The sequence below is a fragment of the Salvelinus fontinalis genome, chromosome 37 (genome assembly GCF_029448725.1).
Source record: "Salvelinus fontinalis isolate EN_2023a chromosome 37, ASM2944872v1, whole genome shotgun sequence".
Classification (NCBI taxonomy): domain Eukaryota; kingdom Metazoa; phylum Chordata; class Actinopteri; order Salmoniformes; family Salmonidae; genus Salvelinus; species Salvelinus fontinalis.
Window position 1 is genome coordinate 18,756,947 of NC_074701.1, and position 18,702 is coordinate 18,775,648.

At 42.3% G+C, this 18,702-nt stretch overlaps 2 protein-coding genes across 2 annotated transcripts; both read right to left on the reverse strand.

The window, feature by feature from the left end:
• Positions 1–3,504: 3,504 nt before the first annotated feature.
• LOC129836305 (F-box only protein 28-like) lies at positions 3,505–10,588 on the reverse strand. Its single transcript, XM_055902284.1, has 5 exons — positions 9,253–10,588; positions 8,254–8,363; positions 7,348–7,486; positions 6,741–6,936; positions 3,505–6,578 (listed from the first exon to the last, which is right to left on the reverse strand). Exons 1-5 carry the CDS (start codon positions 9,439–9,441, stop codon positions 6,085–6,087), a joined length of 1,128 nt encoding a protein of 375 aa, XP_055758259.1. The 5' UTR covers positions 9,442–10,588; the 3' UTR covers positions 3,505–6,084.
• A 100-nt stretch (positions 10,589–10,688) lies between these two features.
• On the reverse strand, positions 10,689–18,516 carry LOC129836306 (DNA-directed RNA polymerases I and III subunit RPAC1-like). The gene is made up of 9 exons (XM_055902285.1): positions 18,408–18,516; positions 18,130–18,201; positions 17,911–18,018; positions 17,693–17,825; positions 17,448–17,567; positions 13,034–13,186; positions 12,538–12,687; positions 11,717–11,833; positions 10,689–11,476 (listed from the first exon to the last, which is right to left on the reverse strand). The coding sequence occupies exons 1-9, from the start codon at positions 18,477–18,479 to the stop codon at positions 11,358–11,360; spliced, it is 1,044 nt and encodes a 347-aa protein (XP_055758260.1). The 5' UTR covers positions 18,480–18,516; the 3' UTR covers positions 10,689–11,357.
• Positions 18,517–18,702: the final 186 nt, after the last annotated feature.

Consider the following 18,702-nt stretch of genomic DNA (forward strand, 5'->3'; position numbering starts at 1 on the left):
AAGCTCTGGTCGATGAGTAGGGTTGATCCGAGCGTTCTGACCTCACAACAACCGTAGTCAAGCAAGCTAACTGGCCAAAGTTGGCTAGTTACTTCCAGATACAAATGAAAGAACACCTCACTCTGACCATTTTACTCGCCCTAGCATAGGTGGTTAGGCTGTTTTCATGTTGTCTAGAGCGTTGGTGACTGTAGTAGATGTGAGTTTGAATTCCATGAAAATAGATATCATTGTGGATGCGGTAGAACGGTTCCTGGGACTGAAATACTTCTCTGCGGAGGAGTTGCATGGAGTATTGTCACAAGCCGTACCACCCTCTGAAGTCATATAGCCTGAGAAGGGAGATATGGAGATTTGAAGGAATACTTTGGGGTTTTGGTTTTGTCAATGTGGTGTTTATTGTTTTATTTTAGGTGGATTAAGTTAGATTGTTATTTTTACCTTTTTTTCAACCCAGTCCAGTTGGTGGCAGTAATGCACATTTTGTGGTTGTAGTCTGCCGTAAAAGCCACAGAAGAAGAGTTTGAATGAAGATGAATGTCCTGAATGGACAACAGCAGTGTCAAAAACTGAAACCAGAGGATACATCTATGAATGGTAATGAATTACTTCTTGTTGGGATGCGTTTGTTGAGTAAGGATGCAAATGTGGGAAACCTTTTTGAGGTGCCGAAAATGGTTAAGTATGCGCTGGGAAAAGTGGATTCGGTCAGAGTGGTATTATTTTGATTCATTACATTTTTGAAGAACAGAGGAAGATTGCAGTTGTCCTCAAAATATTCCTGACAACAGAAGTTTCTTGCTTTGAACTTGGGAGTAGAGCACCCTTCAAAGGGGTCATCTCAGGGGTGACGACGGATGTTCAGGTTGAATACCTGAAGAGAATTCCTGGTGTGGTTGGTGCTTGAAAAGGCATCTAACTATGTATGTGAAGAGTGGTTATGTAAGATACGCTTTAAGATACGCTTTAAGAGGGGAGAATCCTGTTTCCATCCCTCACAGTTGGCGGGATGCACATTACATTTTGCAATCGCAATAGAAGAAGAAGAGGCACAACTAAGTTATTTTTCTCTAAGTTGCCGGAATGCAACATGCATCCACTTATATCAGTACACTTGAACTAAAGTTGCTAAGATTCCAGTTTGTGACAAAACAAGCAGTCATTTTGTAGACAATCATTGTACCATCTAAACAGCTGTGAAATATATTTTCCATAACCAAAAGTATTGCATATTCAGCTGTTTGAAGTTGGTGTACAAAATCGAAAGTAAAAGATGCAAAAATGAAACTTCATAACGGAAGCATAGAAATAGCACACATAGAACAGATCTACCGCTTCTTATACTTGCTTTCAACGGGAATGAAAGATCTATAACTCACATATATATGTGAATTTGGTCAGGTCGCCCAAAAAGTTACATATTGTCACGTTAACAGCCTAAACATGACATAACTTGCATTTGATCAAATAAGCCTCAGATAATTCGACATTCTCTCAGATAGGTGGGTTTTGTTGCTAAACGTTTAGCAACAAAAACTACGGGCTTAGATTACATGTTTTCAACAAACTATACTGAACAAAATATAAACGCAACGTATGTCGATCCCATGTTTCATGAGCTGAAATAAAACATCCCAGACATTATCTTTAAAATTTTGTGCAGAAGTTTGTTAGTGAGAATTTCTCATTGCTATGATATTCCATCCACCTGACATGTGTGGCATATCAAGAAGCTGATTAAACAGCATGATCATTACACAAGGTGCACCTTGTGCTGAGGACAATAAAAGGCCACTCTAAAATGTGCAGTTTTGTCACACATCACAATGCTATAGATGTCTCATCCGGCCTCACAACTGCAGACCACGTGTAACCACGCCAGCCCAGGATCTCCATATCCGGCTTCTTCACCTACGGGATCATCTGAGACCAGCCACCCAGATAGCTGATGAAACTGAGGAGTATTTCTGTCTGTAATAAAGCCCTTTTGTGGGACAAAACTCATTCTGATTGGTTGGGCCTGACTCCCCAGTGGGTCCCCAGAACAACAGCAAAGGACCTTGTGAAGATGCTGGAGGAAACAGGAACAAAAGTATCTTATCCAGAGTAAAGCGAGTCCTATATCGACATAACCTGAAAGGCCGTTCAGCAAGGAAGAGGCCACTGCTCCAAAACCACCATAAAAAAGGTAGACTACGGTTTGCAACTGCACATGGGGACAAAGATCGTACTTTTTGGAGAAATGTCCTCTGGTCTGATGAAACAAAAATAGAACTGTTAGGCCATAATGACCATCATTATGTTTGGAGGAAAAAGGGGGTGGCTTGCAAGCTGAAGAACACTATCCCAACCGTGAAGCACGGGGGTGGCAGCATCATGTTGTGGGGATGCTTTGCTGCAGGAGGGACTGGTGCACTTCACAAAATAGATGGCATCATGAGGCAGGAAAATGATGTGGATATACTCAAGCAACATCTCAAGACATCAGTCAGGAAGTTAAAGCTTGGTCGCAAATGGGTCTTCCAAATGGACAATGACCCCAAGCATACTTCCAAAGTTGTGGCAAAATGGCTTAAGGACAACAAAGTCAATGTATTGGAGTGGCCATCACAAAGCCCTGACCTCAATCCCATAGAACATTTGTGGGCAGAACTGAAAAAGCATGTGCGAGCAAGGAGGCCTACAAACCTGACTCAGTCACACCAGCTCTGTCAGGAGGAATGGGCCAAAATTCACCCAAGTTATTGTGGGAAGCTTGTGGAAGTCTACCCGAAAAGTTTGACCCAAGTTAAACAATTTAATTATCTCCGCATGTGTGGTTCCCACCGTAAAGCATGGAGGAGGAAGTGTGATGGTGCTTTGCTGGTGACACCGATTTATTTCAAATTCAAGGCACACTTAACCAGCATGGCTACCACAGTTTTCTGGTGACACGCCATCCCATCTGGTTTGCGCTTAGTGGGACTATCATTTATTTTTCAACAGGACAATGACCCAACACACCGCCAGGCTGTGTAAGGGCTAATTGACCAAGAAGTGATGGAGTGCTGCGTCAGATGACCTGGCCTCCACAAGCACCCGACCTCAACCCAATTGAGATGGTTTCGGGATGAGTTGGACCACAGAGTGAAGGAAAAGCAGCCAACAAGTGTTCAGCATATGTGGGAACTCCTTCAAGACTGTGGTAAAAGCATTCCAGATTAAGCTGATTGAGAGAATGCCAAGAGTGTACAACACTATCAAAGGCAAAGGCTGGATACTTGAATCAAAAATATATTTTGATTTGTTTAACACTTTTTTGGTTACTACATGTGTTATGTCATAGTTGAGGTCTTCACTATTCTTCTACAATAAAAGAAAAACCTTTGAATGAGTAATGTCCAAACTTTTGAATGGTACTGTATGTTCCTCATATGGATCATGCTTTGTCACAATGCAGTCAGGAATTAGCACATTTAAATTACAGTAAATAAATTTATGCAAAACTAAACACACAACAATATCTGGATATGTTAACTTCTTTTAATGCTTCATTTGTAACGGTAATGTGTGTAACAACCCATACAGTTAACCCCAAATAGGCCAATTTGCAAGATTTTTCTTAATACATACAATAATGCAATCTACACTTTTGAAGTACATGAAGTTTACAGTACACTCATTTCTAAACTGAGACGCAGTCTCAAATTAAGCCACTAGATAAGTGTTTCCTGGACAGTGCATTTATAATACACGCTTGAGTCCACTCAGTTGTGAACTGCATTACCCAGTATGCCGCAAAAGTTATGCCACAAGTAGTGGTCATTCTTAACTAATTTCCAGCCGCAATATGGGCTCACAAGCTAGCCTCACAAAAAATAAAAACCCTTTCACTCCACTTCGATACAGCTACGACCAGAAGTGACTTTTTCGTAGCAGGTTAAGAGAACTTACACAGGTTAGGATAATTAAGGTAGCATGTTAGGACACTGAGGTTAAGGGTAGGGGGAAAAAAAGTTAGCAAAAATGCCCTTCTAATCAGCTACGAAAAACAATAACGTCGTAGCTGTGTCAAAGTGGTGTGAAAAGAGTGTCCCCAAACCTCACAAGGCAAAAGAGAACCGTGAGTGCAAAAATATCTTAAAATGGGAAGGGTGATGTTGTGCAAGAGAAATGTACTTTTTGTAGCAATTAAGGAAAAAACTAAGACTTAAAATCCATGTCACATTTAGTTGAACTCCTTTCACAATTTCTTTAGTAGGGCTTAAAACATCATTGGTAAACCTCAACTGTAGTTTTTGGGCAAATCTGAATGCGTCTTAAACAGATTCATCTTGGTGTTACATAGGACTCAACTTTTTTGGTGTACAAAGATAGCATAACAATAAGTTTAATATACAGACGCTGACCTAGATGACAACTGCAAATGACACACTGGAGTGGAGACATGTGGCAAATTTACCTTTGACCACTAAGACAGACCCACCAGTCTGGCCAATTGATTCAGGTGGTAATTTCAATTTCTTACATAAAGCTTTGATTCATCTTCCCCAAAGACAGCCGATACTTGACTATATAATTCACCTTTTACACAGACTAGTATAAACATGGGGTTAGCATTTGAGCTAGCATAATTTCAGCCATTTGATCGATGAATGTAATCTCAAAAAACATAGTCAATGGTGGAGCAAAATTACTGTAGCACTGAAGGAAAAATGAATGTGCCAGAACTTATTGGAAATGATTGATCTGTGAAAAGTATAAGTCTTGTGGGCTCCTATAGCAGTCCTTCCTTTGCCTAATGTAAAAAGAGTCCCTTTCCTCTATTTCCCAGGCACCATGGCTTTAGAGACGCTACCTCGGCTACATGATCAATCTACACATTAGCCTGCCTGTCTTCAACTCAACAGGGCGTGTCAAAGACAGCATGTTCATGTGGAACACAGTAATGCATTTCAAATCAACGGCGTGTCCTTTCACCAACTAAACACTTATAACAGGAACCCCTCAAAAACCTCTCCTTTGCATTATGTGAAATATCACAAAACCAGACTAAAATAAACAATTCGCTCTGGGCAAGATTATATTTTTTAGACAGGGGAGGGTTAACTTAAGTATTAAAAATAGAGAATAACTTCCTTTAAAAAAATTAATTAAAAAAATACATTTTATTGCACCAAATGTTTGATGGGAAGGGCAAGTAATGTAATATCCCCCCAAGGCAGGAATCAAATCATTTTTTAAAGGGATGGTGTAAGATTTATATCTCTGCGTGCAGTTTGAAGTTAAAGATAGTTTCTCGAAGCCATTGCAAAGTAGCGTTAGCGTAATGACGAAGTCTAACAGAACAGCTAGCATGTAAACTACCTTAAACTGCACGCACACAAATGGTAATTGCCAAAATCTCACACAATCTACTAATTTAGCCAGTCTCAGAAAATAAAAAAATAAGATGGTAATCCTATCAGGGGTCTACATTGAGCAAGGATATTTTCAAGCAATCCAGCCTGGCAACAGACAGAACAATTAGAATCTTAAACAAAAAAAAGTTATTTGAGTCAACAAAATTTGTTCAGCGGCAGAACACTTACCGAAGTGATCTCATCTAGACAAAATTTTCAATGCATTTTTCCCACTCAGTCAACCTTACAGTGGTTATGCAATGCACATTAGAAGCGCTCATTACTTCTCATCTTCACCACAAAGACTCTCCTGACTAGGAGCCGAAACCCTAATGTGGATTGACTTTTCTTGATGGACAAGAGTGAACACAAAGATTGAGTGTTTTAGACTTTAACCTAACCCTCACCCTTCAACTAATGTGCAAATTCTTAGTGGCTTTAGAAAGTCAGTGGTTAAACTGTGGAGACTACCAGCACTCTTGCCCAAATATGCTGGTCTAATCAGCATAAACATGTCCATGATGTAGTTTGTGTGAATTTGAGAGGGCAATGACAAGGGGGATACAACACCAGGGACACAGTGACTCTAGACTTCTTTACCATAACCCCCTTTCTTAAAGACATTCCAAACAATAAGAATTAAAATCATGTCACAGGACATGGGAGGTCCAATCAGACTGAACCCCAAATAACATTGAGCGTCCTATTTCTTGCTCCGCAGACGTTTGGACTGACGCAGGAGGTCTGAGCTCTTCCTGGTGCGTTTCAGGGGCGGGCTGCCCCCTGTCTCCACCGCTGCGTCCATGGCACTGGCTGCCGTGGTGACAGCAGCAGAAGACGGGGCGACGGCAGCTGAGCCTGTTGAGGAAGAAGCCGAGGAGGTGGAGGGTACGGCTGGCCCGGCCCCTCCCCCCACCGCACTGTCCATCAGTTCCCTGAGCTTGTGCTCCAGCTCAGCCAGCCGGGCATTCTGCTCCCCGATAACCTGAGTCTGCTCCAGCAGCTTCTGCTCCTGGTCCTGCAGCTGCTTCTGCTGCTCCAGCTGCTTGACACGCACCTCTTGCATCTCCCTCCGCAACGCAGTCATGGACACCCCATTCACCTTCACCTGCTGTTGCACCTTGGTCATCTCAGAGCGCGACGGCGTGTTCTTGGCCAGCAGGGACATGGTGGTCAGGGAGGTAGAGGGGCTGGCCACTGAAGGTAGGCAGAGAGAACGATGATCTTATGTACAATCTTAAAATGGGTAGCTGAACAATAAAGATATTATGAATAAAATTAACATGACTAAATTACATGGGCGTCTGTACATTACAAGACCTTTATTGGCCATAAAAGGTCAGTGTAGTTGTCAATTACCTGGGGAAGATCCGATGAGGCGCCCTGACAGGTCGGCCCCGGGAAGCCTCTTCTTCAGGATGGGGACAATCTTTTCATCAAAGTATTCCATGGCCATGGAAGAGATGTCCCGCAGCTCCTGCAGCACCTCGTGAGCTCGCTGGGGAGCGCGTGTAGAGTTCACATAGCGCAGCACACGGTAGATCTCATCAATCACCTTAGGGAAAGACAATCACATGCTGGGAACCTTATACAATGTATCCTAAACCTCATTTGGCTTAGAATGTTAAGAATTTGTGTTATGTTGTTGAGGCCAAGACTTTGCAAGTTTGAAGAAGTAGCTAGTATCATCATATTGGGATGGAACTGGTCTTCCACTTAAATTAGAATACTTTAAATTGAGATTCTGCTTTCATCATTTACCCAGACCAGATTATTTCCCTAAACTATCGTCAATCTAAGAGCAGGAGTGCCATCTTGTGGCCAAATAGAGCTAAAGCTTGTTGACAAAAAAATTAAATAAAGAATACCACAAAAATACCTGAAATTAACATTTCCTTCTATAAATTGGCATATATTGTGCCAGGTAGATAGTGACTGGTAGGTTACAGAGGATGTAGTTAGGTACCTTGCCAGGGATGAAGCAGCAGAGATTTGAGTCCACATATTTCATGAAGGTCATGTTGAGTAGGGAGAGGCGCGTTTCTACGGCAGCCAGGATGTCAGCATGACGGGCCAGGGAGTGGTTCCTCCGCTCTGACTCCCGCCTGCCACAACACAAAACTCACTAAATACACACACTGGACCAGACAGAGACCTTCATGATGCAAGTAACATTTATGAGTCAACAATCACTTTCCAAGGATCATCCAACAGTGAAGATGAGTGATTTGGAATAAAAGAATGAGGTGAAGAAATTCAACAAAAACATACAGTAAATGTGTTTCATAGCTTTAAGGCATGAGGTAATCACTTCTGTAATACACTGGTGCCTCTGACAATGGGGTGAGTAGCACATTTAAATGGTCTGTTAGTTCCCAGCACAAGGTGCACCTGTGTAATGATCATGCTGTTTCATCAGCTTCTTGATATGCAAGGTGGATGGATTATCTTGGCTAAGGAGAAATGCTTAATAACATGATATAAACAAATGTGTGCACAAAATTAGAGAAATAAGCTTTGTCCATATGGAACATTTCTGGGATTAATTTACATTTCAGCTCATGAACCACAGTACATGTTGAGTTTCTATTTTTGTTCAGTGTATTTATTATTTCATTACCCCAAAATAATCCACTTGTTACCAGGAGAGAAAAACATGGGCTTGGATTAAAGTTACAGATTTCCCAAATGTGCTTTATACCAATCTGTGGTTCCTACAGAGCTCAAACCATTCAGCACTTTTGGTTTCATTGCCTCTACACAGTAGGCCTATTCAATGATTTGCTTCAGGACATAGGCCTAGCAAAACATCCCACTTGTATTCAAGTAGCATACTATATAATTCTCTGCCTCCAGTGGTGTTGATACTGACCTTGGCAGCTGGGCTTTGACCTGCCTCTGGCACAGGCTGTGGTAGCGCTCCACCTTGAGGAAGCCTTGGTTCAGCATGCGCTGACAGATCATGTCCATGCGCTTGCATACCTGGGAAAAGAACAGGGGCGGGAAGGTATGTTTGAGTTAGTAGCTATTGGGACTCGTCTTTCACAACACCTCCAACCTCTCCATGCCCTTGCATGACACTTACAGCCGGTGATGCTCAAACAAAGTGGCCAGATGAAAAGCGTGAAACTGAAAAATAGCCTACTCCTCGACACAAACATAGCTCCAACATTCATCGAGTTCTCTGGTTTCCCTGGAAAATGTACTATTTTGATATCACATTGAAATTCCTTGAAAGTGATATCAAAATGTTAAATTGGTCTCTTGTACCACTTTCTTTCAGATGCAAGTAAATTAAAGGAAATACTTGATTCACTCGGGATAGCAGAAATGCCAACTTCAAAATGTGTAGCTAACAAACGTTAGTTACTGTGGTCATACAGAATACACAAGAAAACGTTACCTAGCTAGCACTAGTATGTTAACACATTTAGCAAGATAGAAAACAAATACCAATATCATTAGACAGGCAATATTATAACCATGTTAATATACATTTGACTAGTTTGCCACGAATTCCATCCGGGAGACCCCTACTAGCGCGATATAGCAACCTGAAATGGAATGGAACAGGTGTGTTGTTGACAAAGCTGGTGCAAATAAACTTAGCTTAGCACGTACTATAGTTCGGCACCATAGTATTATTCAGTGGGGAAATATATTACATTTTGTTCAAACATATAAACAGTGAATCAATGCATGTTACGACTTAACTTGGGAAGGAACTTATTAGCTAGCCAATAACCTCACTTGCTACTCACACTAGCTACATAACGATAGCCGATAACGTCTCTGACATAGCTAGCAACAACTAGATTAGCCAGACGCCGCATTGCCATTTGCTTCGTGGTTTGTTTTTGTTCCCTCTCACCAAGCGTATGAGGCTGATTTCGTCGTAAGACAGGAAATTGAAAACCATCTCAATCGCCACAATGGGAAGTCCTAATAGCGGGTTGTTCTGGTGTGGTTGATCCGGAGGTGGTGTAGACAATCTCGGTAACACAGAGTCGCAATCCAGGGCTTCAAAACCTCGCTCTACTCCTTCTACAACGGCCGCCATCTTAATTTGCCACGGATAGGGGAAATGACGTTTTATAGGGAACGTTCTCTCTCTGAACTGTGCTCGAAGAAAGTCTTGCAATATTGTATACAACCATTTCTATTCACTTGAGCAAAGAAAACAAGAGCAGTCTATGTCGCTGCTGTCGTCCGTGCAAAGAGCTGTGTCCAGCGCTAGGCCTGGTTTCCCAAAGGCATTTTAAGGCTAAATTCATCGTTACATCTCCGAGTTGTTTCCCAAAACCCTCTTTATTAACGTTGCACTTGAAGAAGCTCGTAATCTAACGCCTGCATCAGACCACACTTGCCCCAGCGTCGTTCGATGCTTTTTGCCCACTTAATACACAGATTTCCACTAAACATAGAATCACGTGGTTTATCCCCCTCTCTGGGACCGCTAAACAACAAAGTTGAGCACAAAATAAAAAGTTGCCAATGTCTTTCAATTGATACACACCAGAGACGTATAAAAATGCTTCAAATTAAAACCAAGATGACTGCATTAAAATACAAATACAGTAGTCTATATGCCTATTTTCAATCATATTGAAATACATTTAATGTTCAAACAATTAAGTTATATTTTGCGACGATCAGTAGGCTTATTTGTCTCAATACATCTCATATGTAGCCTAACATCGTTTGACCTTCCAAATACAAAGACGCCCATTTCTTTGCATACAAGCGAATGATAGACGCTTCAAATGAAAACCGAGATGACTATTAAAAGATAAATACAGTATAGGCCACATGTGCCTATATATTTGAATTATAGTGAACTAAAATGAATGTGAATAAAATAGTTGTATTTAAAGATAAATACAGTTTAGGCCACATGTGCCTATATATTTGAATTATAGTGAACTAAAATTAATGTGAATTCAATAGTTATATTTAGCTAAGTGAGCGCAGTGTAATTTGCCTCAATGTATTTCATGTGCGCGCAATGTGCCAAATCTTTAGTGCTTTATTATAGGGTACGCATTAGAATAAGCCGCCTCAATATTTGTAGCCATATGTGAAAGGGAAAACGCCGATCTGAAAGCAGTGCTTAATTTATTTCGATTAGTAACGACGCACTTAGCGAACGTTCTCTCGTAGTGTTTTGGGAAACGCATGTCACATCGCTATCGGGAAACTGGGCCCAATGCATACCATATCTTGTTTCAAGACACCATCAAACAATGTACACACTTTGGAATAGAACGGAAGGGGATAGGAAATACACACCGACTTTGCAACATCATCTAGAGTAAAATGTAATATGCTTTACTTTTGTCGCACAAGTCTATACAGTACACAAAACATAACTGCACCTCGCTGTGTACTATATGCTTAAGAGTTACCACCCTCTTCATTCAGTAAATACTAAAAACACATTTTCTTGTAATGGTTTCACCTAAAAGGATGGAATTCAGGCACAACTCTACAAATGGGCTAATGACATGAGCCATAAGGATTTGCAAGTGACATAAACATTCATTTGAATACAAAATATAGTACATAAGTGGCACAACTCTTATTGGGGATGACAAACCATCTCAAGCTGGGTACATAGGATGGTAATAAAAAACAAAGCATCCTCAGCATTTCTACAGGGTGCTTTTATTCCAACTGGTATTGTATTCTATTGTCCAAAGCTGGGATGGGCAACTTCAGACCTTGGGGGCAGAGTGGTGTCCCACTTTTCTCCCCTATCCCTTGCAAACACAGCTGATTAAACTAATTGCATTCTGAACTGAATATCATTAGTTGATTATTGGAAACAGGTGTTAAATGGGACAAAAAAGTATGACACCATTCAGGCCGCAAGGACTGGAGTTGCCCTTTCCAGGTCCAAAGCATGTTGCACACAGACTCAACACAAATGTCTCACCCCTGTAGTGGGTATTTACATGTGGTCCAACTTAATTGCTATTATTCCATCTCCGTGGAGTCGAGCTCACTGAGGAATCTTCGACACTTGGTCATGAGAACTTTGATGGCCTCTGTGACCAAGACATCAGGTGCCAGGATGCCAGTGGATTCTACAGAAACTTTATGGGAAAGAGGAAACACAGGATTGATGAGTGCTCATGCGCAGAATGCCAAACTATACTACTACAAACTATACTACTATAAAAGTAAAATAATCACTGAGGAAAAACAAACAATTAGCTTCTACAGTGCAACACAACAGTTATGGGCTATGACCTGTACCACCAGACATTATTACTGTACATTTCACAAATTCACCAAGCAGGAAACAGTGATTTCTAAATTCACTGGGTACATACAGATGAAATGGTCCCGCACTCTTGCAAGCTTCACAGCGTTCTTGAGGTCGTCATGTCGGAGAACCTCCCTACTGCAGGTATCTAAGCGACTGTTCACCACCTTGGCAACAACCTTTCCTGGGACAGAAGATTAAAAATACTTTTAAATTATACATTTAACCTTTATTTAACCAGGCAAGTCAGTTCAGAACAAATTCTTATTTACAATGACAACCTACCAGGGAACAGCGTGTTAACTGCCTTGTTCAGTGGCAGAACAACAGATTTTTACCTTGTCAGCTCAGGGATTCGATTCAGCAACCTTTCGGTTACTGGCCCAACGCTCTAACCACTAGGCTACCTGCCACCCATAAAGGTTGTTTTCAGAAGTGGGATCATAAGCTACATGGATCATAAATAGCTACAGTGTAAGTACACTTTAATAATAATTTGGTGCGTGCTTATATTTGTCCTGTTTTACACATGTACAAGTGCTTATTATACTTGTGTGAAATAAAGCATTTTTTGTTGTTGCATATCCCAACTCCCCCTGAGACACCCTAAGAGTGAGGTCATGGCGACTCTGGAGCAATTAGGGCTAAGTGCCTTGCTCAAGGGCATATCGAAATTTTTCACCTTGTTGGCTCTGGGATTCAAACTAGCGACCTTTCAGTTCCTGGCCCAATGCTGTAACCGCTAGGCTACCTGCTGTCCATAAAGGTTGTTTTCAGAAGTGGGATTCGAACCCACACCTCCAGGGGACACTACGACCTGAACTCAGTGCACTAAACCCCTCAGCCATCCTGACATAATGCTTCAAAATGTTATAGCTACTGTTTTACCCCCATGGTTCTCCACCTCAATGACTCCAGGGGAGAAGCAGCGTTTTAGTCGCTCCGCTTTCTCCCCCTCCACTGTTTCCATTAGTGTGATCTCAGGAAGGAGTCTGTAACTGGCTGTAGCCACAGGTGAAAATTTGGCGTGGTCTTGACCTGGAAAATAGAGCATAGGATTGAGCCATCAAAACAGGAAAGAAAGCGATCACTCATTTCAACATCATTTGACTGAGAGCTGTAGTTGCAGGCAATGGTGTAGTGAGGGTATATTAACGTAAACACTTTTTTATTTTGCAGAAGCATTAACCCATCTCTCACGAAGAAATGCATTGAAACTATAGGAAGCATAACTTAAATCACCCCAGATAGCAAACACCCACCTGTTATACATTTTTTACCATTACTTCATTGGTTACAGGGATTGAGAAGGCTTTAGGTTAACTGTAGTCTGAGATTGCCATTAAGCAGACTTTATCACATTTTTCAGAGAAAGTCCTCTCACCAATGCCTTTCACGCAGTGCATGACTATATCCAGCTCCTGTCCAGGCCGGAGCTGTGCCAGAAGGATGTCCCCATGTACTGGACCGATGTCGATATCTGCAAACACATCAGCTTGGTTCCCAATAGGGACCCACTTCATGTCCTTGGAGTACACTGAGGAAAAAATCAAAGACATTACAGGTTAAAGAGGCACCTCTGCACAGACTAGAAAAGGTTGAATTATTCACTTTAATGAGAATATGTATAACATTTCAGATTTTATGTGATATTTTCAGGCAAAAATGCTTGATTTTGCTGAGGCAATTCTTACATTTAGCATGGCAATATGCAATAATTTTTCAGAATTTGTCGCGAAAATGCACTCACGAGGGAAAAAGTTGGTTGACGTTTGGCTTGATATTACACAGTAAATGTGCGGTGATTGTTTGAAATTGCTCTCTTTTTGTTCTGCGGTGAGGGGTCCGTTTTATGCTAAAATATTGCATTGATTTGACTGTTTTATTTGTAAATAGTGTGGTGATTGGTCTAGCCCTCGCATAATATGCAGGGCATTATTGATGTAGCAAAAAATGTGGTTGCAGATTTGCGGAATCCTGGATGGACTGTTTAATGTCAAATCAAATCAAAGTTTATTTGTCACGTGCTCCAAATACAACAGGTATTAGTGAACATCAACCTTAGTGAAATGCTTACTTACACGCCCTTAACCAACAGAGCAGTTAAGTAAGAAATAGTTATTAGGTCAACAATAGATAAGTAATAAAAATAAATAAAAAAACAGTAGCGAGGCTATATACAGGTGGTACCGGTACAGAGTCAATGTGCGGGTGCACCGGTTAGTCGGGATATTTGAGGTAACAGCCCGACTAACCGGTGGGGGGGTTGGAGGGAGGGTGAACACAATGCATAGTCCGGGTAACCATTTGATTACCTATTCAGGAGTCTTATGGCTTGGGGGTAAAAGCTTTTGAGAATCATTTCGGTCCTAGACTTGGTGCTCCGGTACCGCTTGCCATGCGGTAGCAGAGAGAACAGTCTGTGACTGGAGTGGCTGGAGTCTTTGACAATTTTTAGGGCCTTCCTTTGACACCACCTGGTATAGAGGTCCTGGATGGCAGGCGGGTTAGCCCCAGTCATGTACTGTAGGGTCTTGCGGTCGGAGGCTGAGCAGTTGCCGTACCAGGCAGTGATGCAACCTGTCAGGATGCTCTCAATGTTGCAGCTGTAGAACCTTTTGAGGATCTGAGGACCCATGCCAAATCTTTTTAGTTTCCTGAGGGAGAATAGGCTTGTCGTGCCCTCTTCACAACTGTCTTGGTGTGTTTGGACTATGATAGTTTGTTGGTGATGTGGACACCAAAGAACTTGAAGCTCTCAACCTGCTCCACTACGGCCCCGTCGATGAGAATGGGGGTATGCTTGGTCCGCTTTTTTCTGTAGTCCACAATCATCTCCTTTGTCTTGAGGGATAGGTTGTTATTCTTGCACCACCCGGCCAGGTCTCTGACCTCCTCCCTATAGGCTGTCTCGTCATTGTCAGTGATCAGGCCTACCACTGTTGTGTCATCTGCAAACGTAATGATGGTGTTGGAGTCGTGCCTAACCATGCAGTCGTGGGTGAACAGGGAGTACAAGAGGGGACTGAGCACGCACCCGAGGGGCTCCAGTGTTGAGGATCAGCGTGGCAGATGTGTTGCTACCTACACTTACCACCTGGGGGCGGCCTATCAAGAAGCCCAGGATTCAGTTGCAGTGTTTAGTCCCAGGATCCTTAGCTTAGTGATGAGCTTTGAGGGCACTATGGTGTTGAACACTGAGTTGTAGTCAATAAATAGCATTCTCACGTAGGTGTTCCTTTTGTCCAGGCGGGAAAGGGCAGTGTGGAGTGCATTAGAGATTGCATCATGTGTGGATCTGTTAGAGCGGTGTGTGAATTGGAGTGATCTAGGGTTTGTGGGATAATGGTGTTAATGTGAACCATGACCAGCCTTTCAAAGCACTTCATGGCTACGTACGGGAGTGCTACGGGTCTGTAGTCATTTAGGCAGGTTACCTTAGTGTTCTTGGGCACAGGGTGGTCTGCTTGAAACATGTTGGTATTACAGACTCAATCAGGGACATGTTGAAAATGTCAGTGAAGACACCTGCCAGTTGGTCAGCACATGCACAGAGCACCCGGCCTGGTAATCAGTCTGGCCCAGCGGCCTTGTGAATGTTGACCTGTTTAAAGGTCTTCCGCACGTTGGCTACGGAGAGCGTGATCACACAGTTGTCCAGAACAGCTGATGCTCTCATGCATGCCTCAGTGTTGCTTGCCTCGAAGCGTGCAAATAAGTGATTTAGCTCGTCTGATAGGCTTGCGTCACTGGGCAGTTTGCGGCTGTGCTTCCCTTTGTAGTCTGCTAGTCTAATAGTTTGCAGGCCCTGCCACATAAGACGAGCATCGGAGCCGGCGGTGTAGTACGATTCAATCTTAGTCCTGTATTGGCACTTTGCCTGTTTGATGGGTCGTCTGACGGCGTAGCGGGATTTCTTATAAGTGTACAGGTTAGGGTCCCGCTTCTTGAAGGCGGCAGCTCTAACCTTTAGCTCAGTGCGGATGTTGCCTGTAATCCATGGTTTCTGGTTGGGGTATGTACGTACAGTCACTGTGGGGACGACGTCATCGATGCACTTATTGATGAAGCCAGTAACTGATGTGGTGTACTCCTCAATGCCATTAGAGGAATCCCGGAACATATTCCAGTCTGTGCTAGCAAAACAGTCCTGTAGCTTAGCATCCGCATCATCTGACCACTTCTTTAATGACCGAGTCACTGGTGCTTCCCACTTTAGCTTTTTCTTGTAAGTAGGAATCAGGAAGATGGAATTATGGTCAGATTTGCCAAATGGCGGGCGAGGGAGAGCTTTGTATACGTCTCTGTGTAAAGGTGGTCTAGTTTTTTTTTTCTCTGGTTGCACATTTAACATCTTGATAGAAATTAGGCAAGACTGATTTCAGTTTTCCTGCATTAAAGTCCCCGGCTACTAGGAGTGCCGCCTCTGGGTGGGCGTTTTCCTGTTTGCTTATTTCCTTATACAGCTGACTGAGTGTGGTCTTAGTGCCAGCATCCGTCTGTGGTGGTAAGTTAACAGCCATGTAAAATATAGATGAAAACTCTCTTTTCAAATAGTGTGGTATACAGCTTATCATGAGATACTGTACTTCAGGCGAGTATAGAGACTTCCTTAGATTTCGTGCACCAGCTGTTGTTTACAAATATACACAGACCGCAACCTCGTTTTACCGGAGCGTGCTGTTCTATCTAGCCGGTGCAGCGTATATCCTGCCAGCTGAATGTCGTAATTCTTTATTTTACCTTTATTTAACTAGGCAAGTCAGTTTAAGAACAAATTCTTATTTTCAATGACGGCCTTGGAACAGTGGGTTAACTGCCTTGTTCAGGGGCAGAACGACAGATTTATACCTTGTCAGCTCGGGGATTCAATCTTGCAACCTTTCGGTTACTAGTCCAATGCTCTAACAACTAGGCTACCCTGCCGTCATTCAGCCATGATTCAGTGAAACATAAGATATTCTTTTTTTAATGTCCCATTGGTAGGATATTCATGATCGTACCTCGTCTAATTTATTGTCCAATGATTGTACGTTGGCAAGTAATATTGATGGTAAAGGCAGATTTCCCACTCGCCAATGGCAGATCCTTACAAGGCACCCCGCCCTGTGTCCTCTATACCAGCGTCTCTTTCTCCTACCAATGACGGGGATATCGGCCTTATCGGGTGTCTGAAGTACATCCTGTGCGTGAAATTTTTGTCTAATCCGAGGTGAGTGATCGCTGTCTTGATATCCAGAAGCTCTTTTTTGCAGTAAGATACGGTGGCAGAAACATTATGTACAAAATAAGTTACAAATAACGTGAAAAAAAAACACATAATAGCACAATTGGCTACGCGCCCATAAAACGGCTGCCATTTCTTCCGGCTCCAGTTCATGTAATGTTTATTACCATTTTCATTATTGTATTTCACTTAGTCCTGCATGTTGGAGCTCGGAGCCTATGATTTTCACTGTACTCTGCAATCACACCTGCAACCCTGAACATGTGACTTGTAAACACTGAATCTGAAGTCATGAGAAAATTATGTTCAGCTTCTCATAAGACTGTGGCCACTCTTAGACACATGAACACGGATAAAATAATATATGACGTACATGATTGACAATTTTTTCCACAGCCAAAAGTACAACTCATCTCTACCATACTTTTCCATAAGAGTTACATATGTAAAACGACATACCATTTGTGTTTGTTTGTCGTACATACATCTCCATTGTCATTAATCCGGCAATGGATGACTCCCACTCCCATTCTTGGACACAAACTCCCAGTGTGTCCATGGCCTTACCTACCCATGTGGTTCAGGTAAAGTTCCTGGGGGTCAGCAGAGTCTTTGGTGGCTCTGAGGTTCCTGGTGCATTTGATCTTCAGTTGAAGTTGAATTGTGTCTATTTCTGTGCCTTCCTCATCCCCTGAGAAAAGCACAAATTACTTAAACTTGTACAAACAAAACTGATGTAGCTGGTGGTGGCCCTCTACATGACACTTTGTTTGGCCATTGTCAGTGGGGACAGGAAGGTCAGCAGTATAAACGTACCTGCGTTTCGGTACTCAAACAATCGTGGGTCACCCTTGATAGGGATCAAGCCCAGCCTGTGGGCAAGGATCTCATCCTGAATTATGGATGTGTTGTTGTAAATGAACACCTTCTCGACAGCCATAGTAGGGACCTAGGAGAGGGCGGATTAATACATGTTATTTGTTCTGTGCCATCAAACACGGACATTGGCAGGATGCTATCTAAGTAGAAGCTACCTCTGCGAGTAATATCCGTCGAAAGGCATTGGCGATAGCTGCGTCTATGCCCACCATGTCGAACTCCAGAGAAGTCTCATCCATTTGCACCACGTCGATTCTGAAATTCTGCAATAGATATATTATAGTGTAATGTGTATATATGGGCATTCCACGCAACAGATCTGAATGTAAAATCTGGACAGCATAACGTTGTTTCTGTTAGCTAGCTAACGTTACCTTTTGGAATTTCTGCAAGCTCCATGTATCATCGTAGCCTGGATAATTGCCAGGGTAATCGGTTGTATGAACCTATCAAATACAGGAAATACTTTTTATGACAAAACTTCGTGAGAACGGTGTTGTATTTTCTACTGTACTAGCTAACTCGTTAGCTGCACATTATGATGTTGTTAGCTAACATGCCCACCCGTTTATTCCAAGAATACCTGCCCACATATTCTGGTCATAGACAGCATCTCATATTTGTTTTTAATGGATAATTTTACACCACTTACATTTTTTACATCAAATTCACCTAATATTACTCTATCCCGAATATCATCCACGTTTCTCATGGTCGCTGCCATTTTGCCAATGTTTTCATAGACGTCACAAGCTTTGGGTTTATTCTCCTTCGTTGGGGTTTTACGGCAGACTACATCCAAAAGTTGTATTGCCGCCACCTACTGTGCTGGATGAAAATAAAAGATCCCAAAAATTATGTGGATTAAAATACTGACTACCAGAAAGTCACTCAACATGCTCCTTGCCTCTACTGTTAACATAAATAATACGTGTTAGATCCCTACA

Excerpts from the sequence above, each read along its gene's own strand:
- LOC129836305 (XM_055902284.1), bottom strand. The coding sequence starts at position 9,441 with ATGGCGGCCGTTGTAGAAGGAGTAGAGCGAGGTTTTGAAGCCCTGGAT. Across the intron at positions 7,487-8,253 it reads GTCAAAGCCCAGCTGCCAAG|GCGGGAGTCAGAGCGGAGGA; the intron begins GTCAGTATCAAC and ends GTGTTGTGGCAG. Across the intron at positions 6,937-7,347 it reads GCTGCTTCATCCCTGGCAAG|GTGATTGATGAGATCTACCG; the intron begins GTACCTAACTAC and ends TCTTTCCCTAAG.
- LOC129836306 (XM_055902285.1), bottom strand. The coding sequence starts at position 18,479 with ATGGCAGCGACCATGAGAAACGTGGATGATATTCGGGATAGAGTAATA. Across the intron at positions 18,202-18,407 it reads GTGAATTTGATGTAAAAAAT|GTTCATACAACCGATTACCC; the intron begins GTAAGTGGTGTA and ends TGTATTTGATAG. Across the intron at positions 18,019-18,129 it reads GCTTGCAGAAATTCCAAAAG|AATTTCAGAATCGACGTGGT; the intron begins GTAACGTTAGCT and ends TATCTATTGCAG.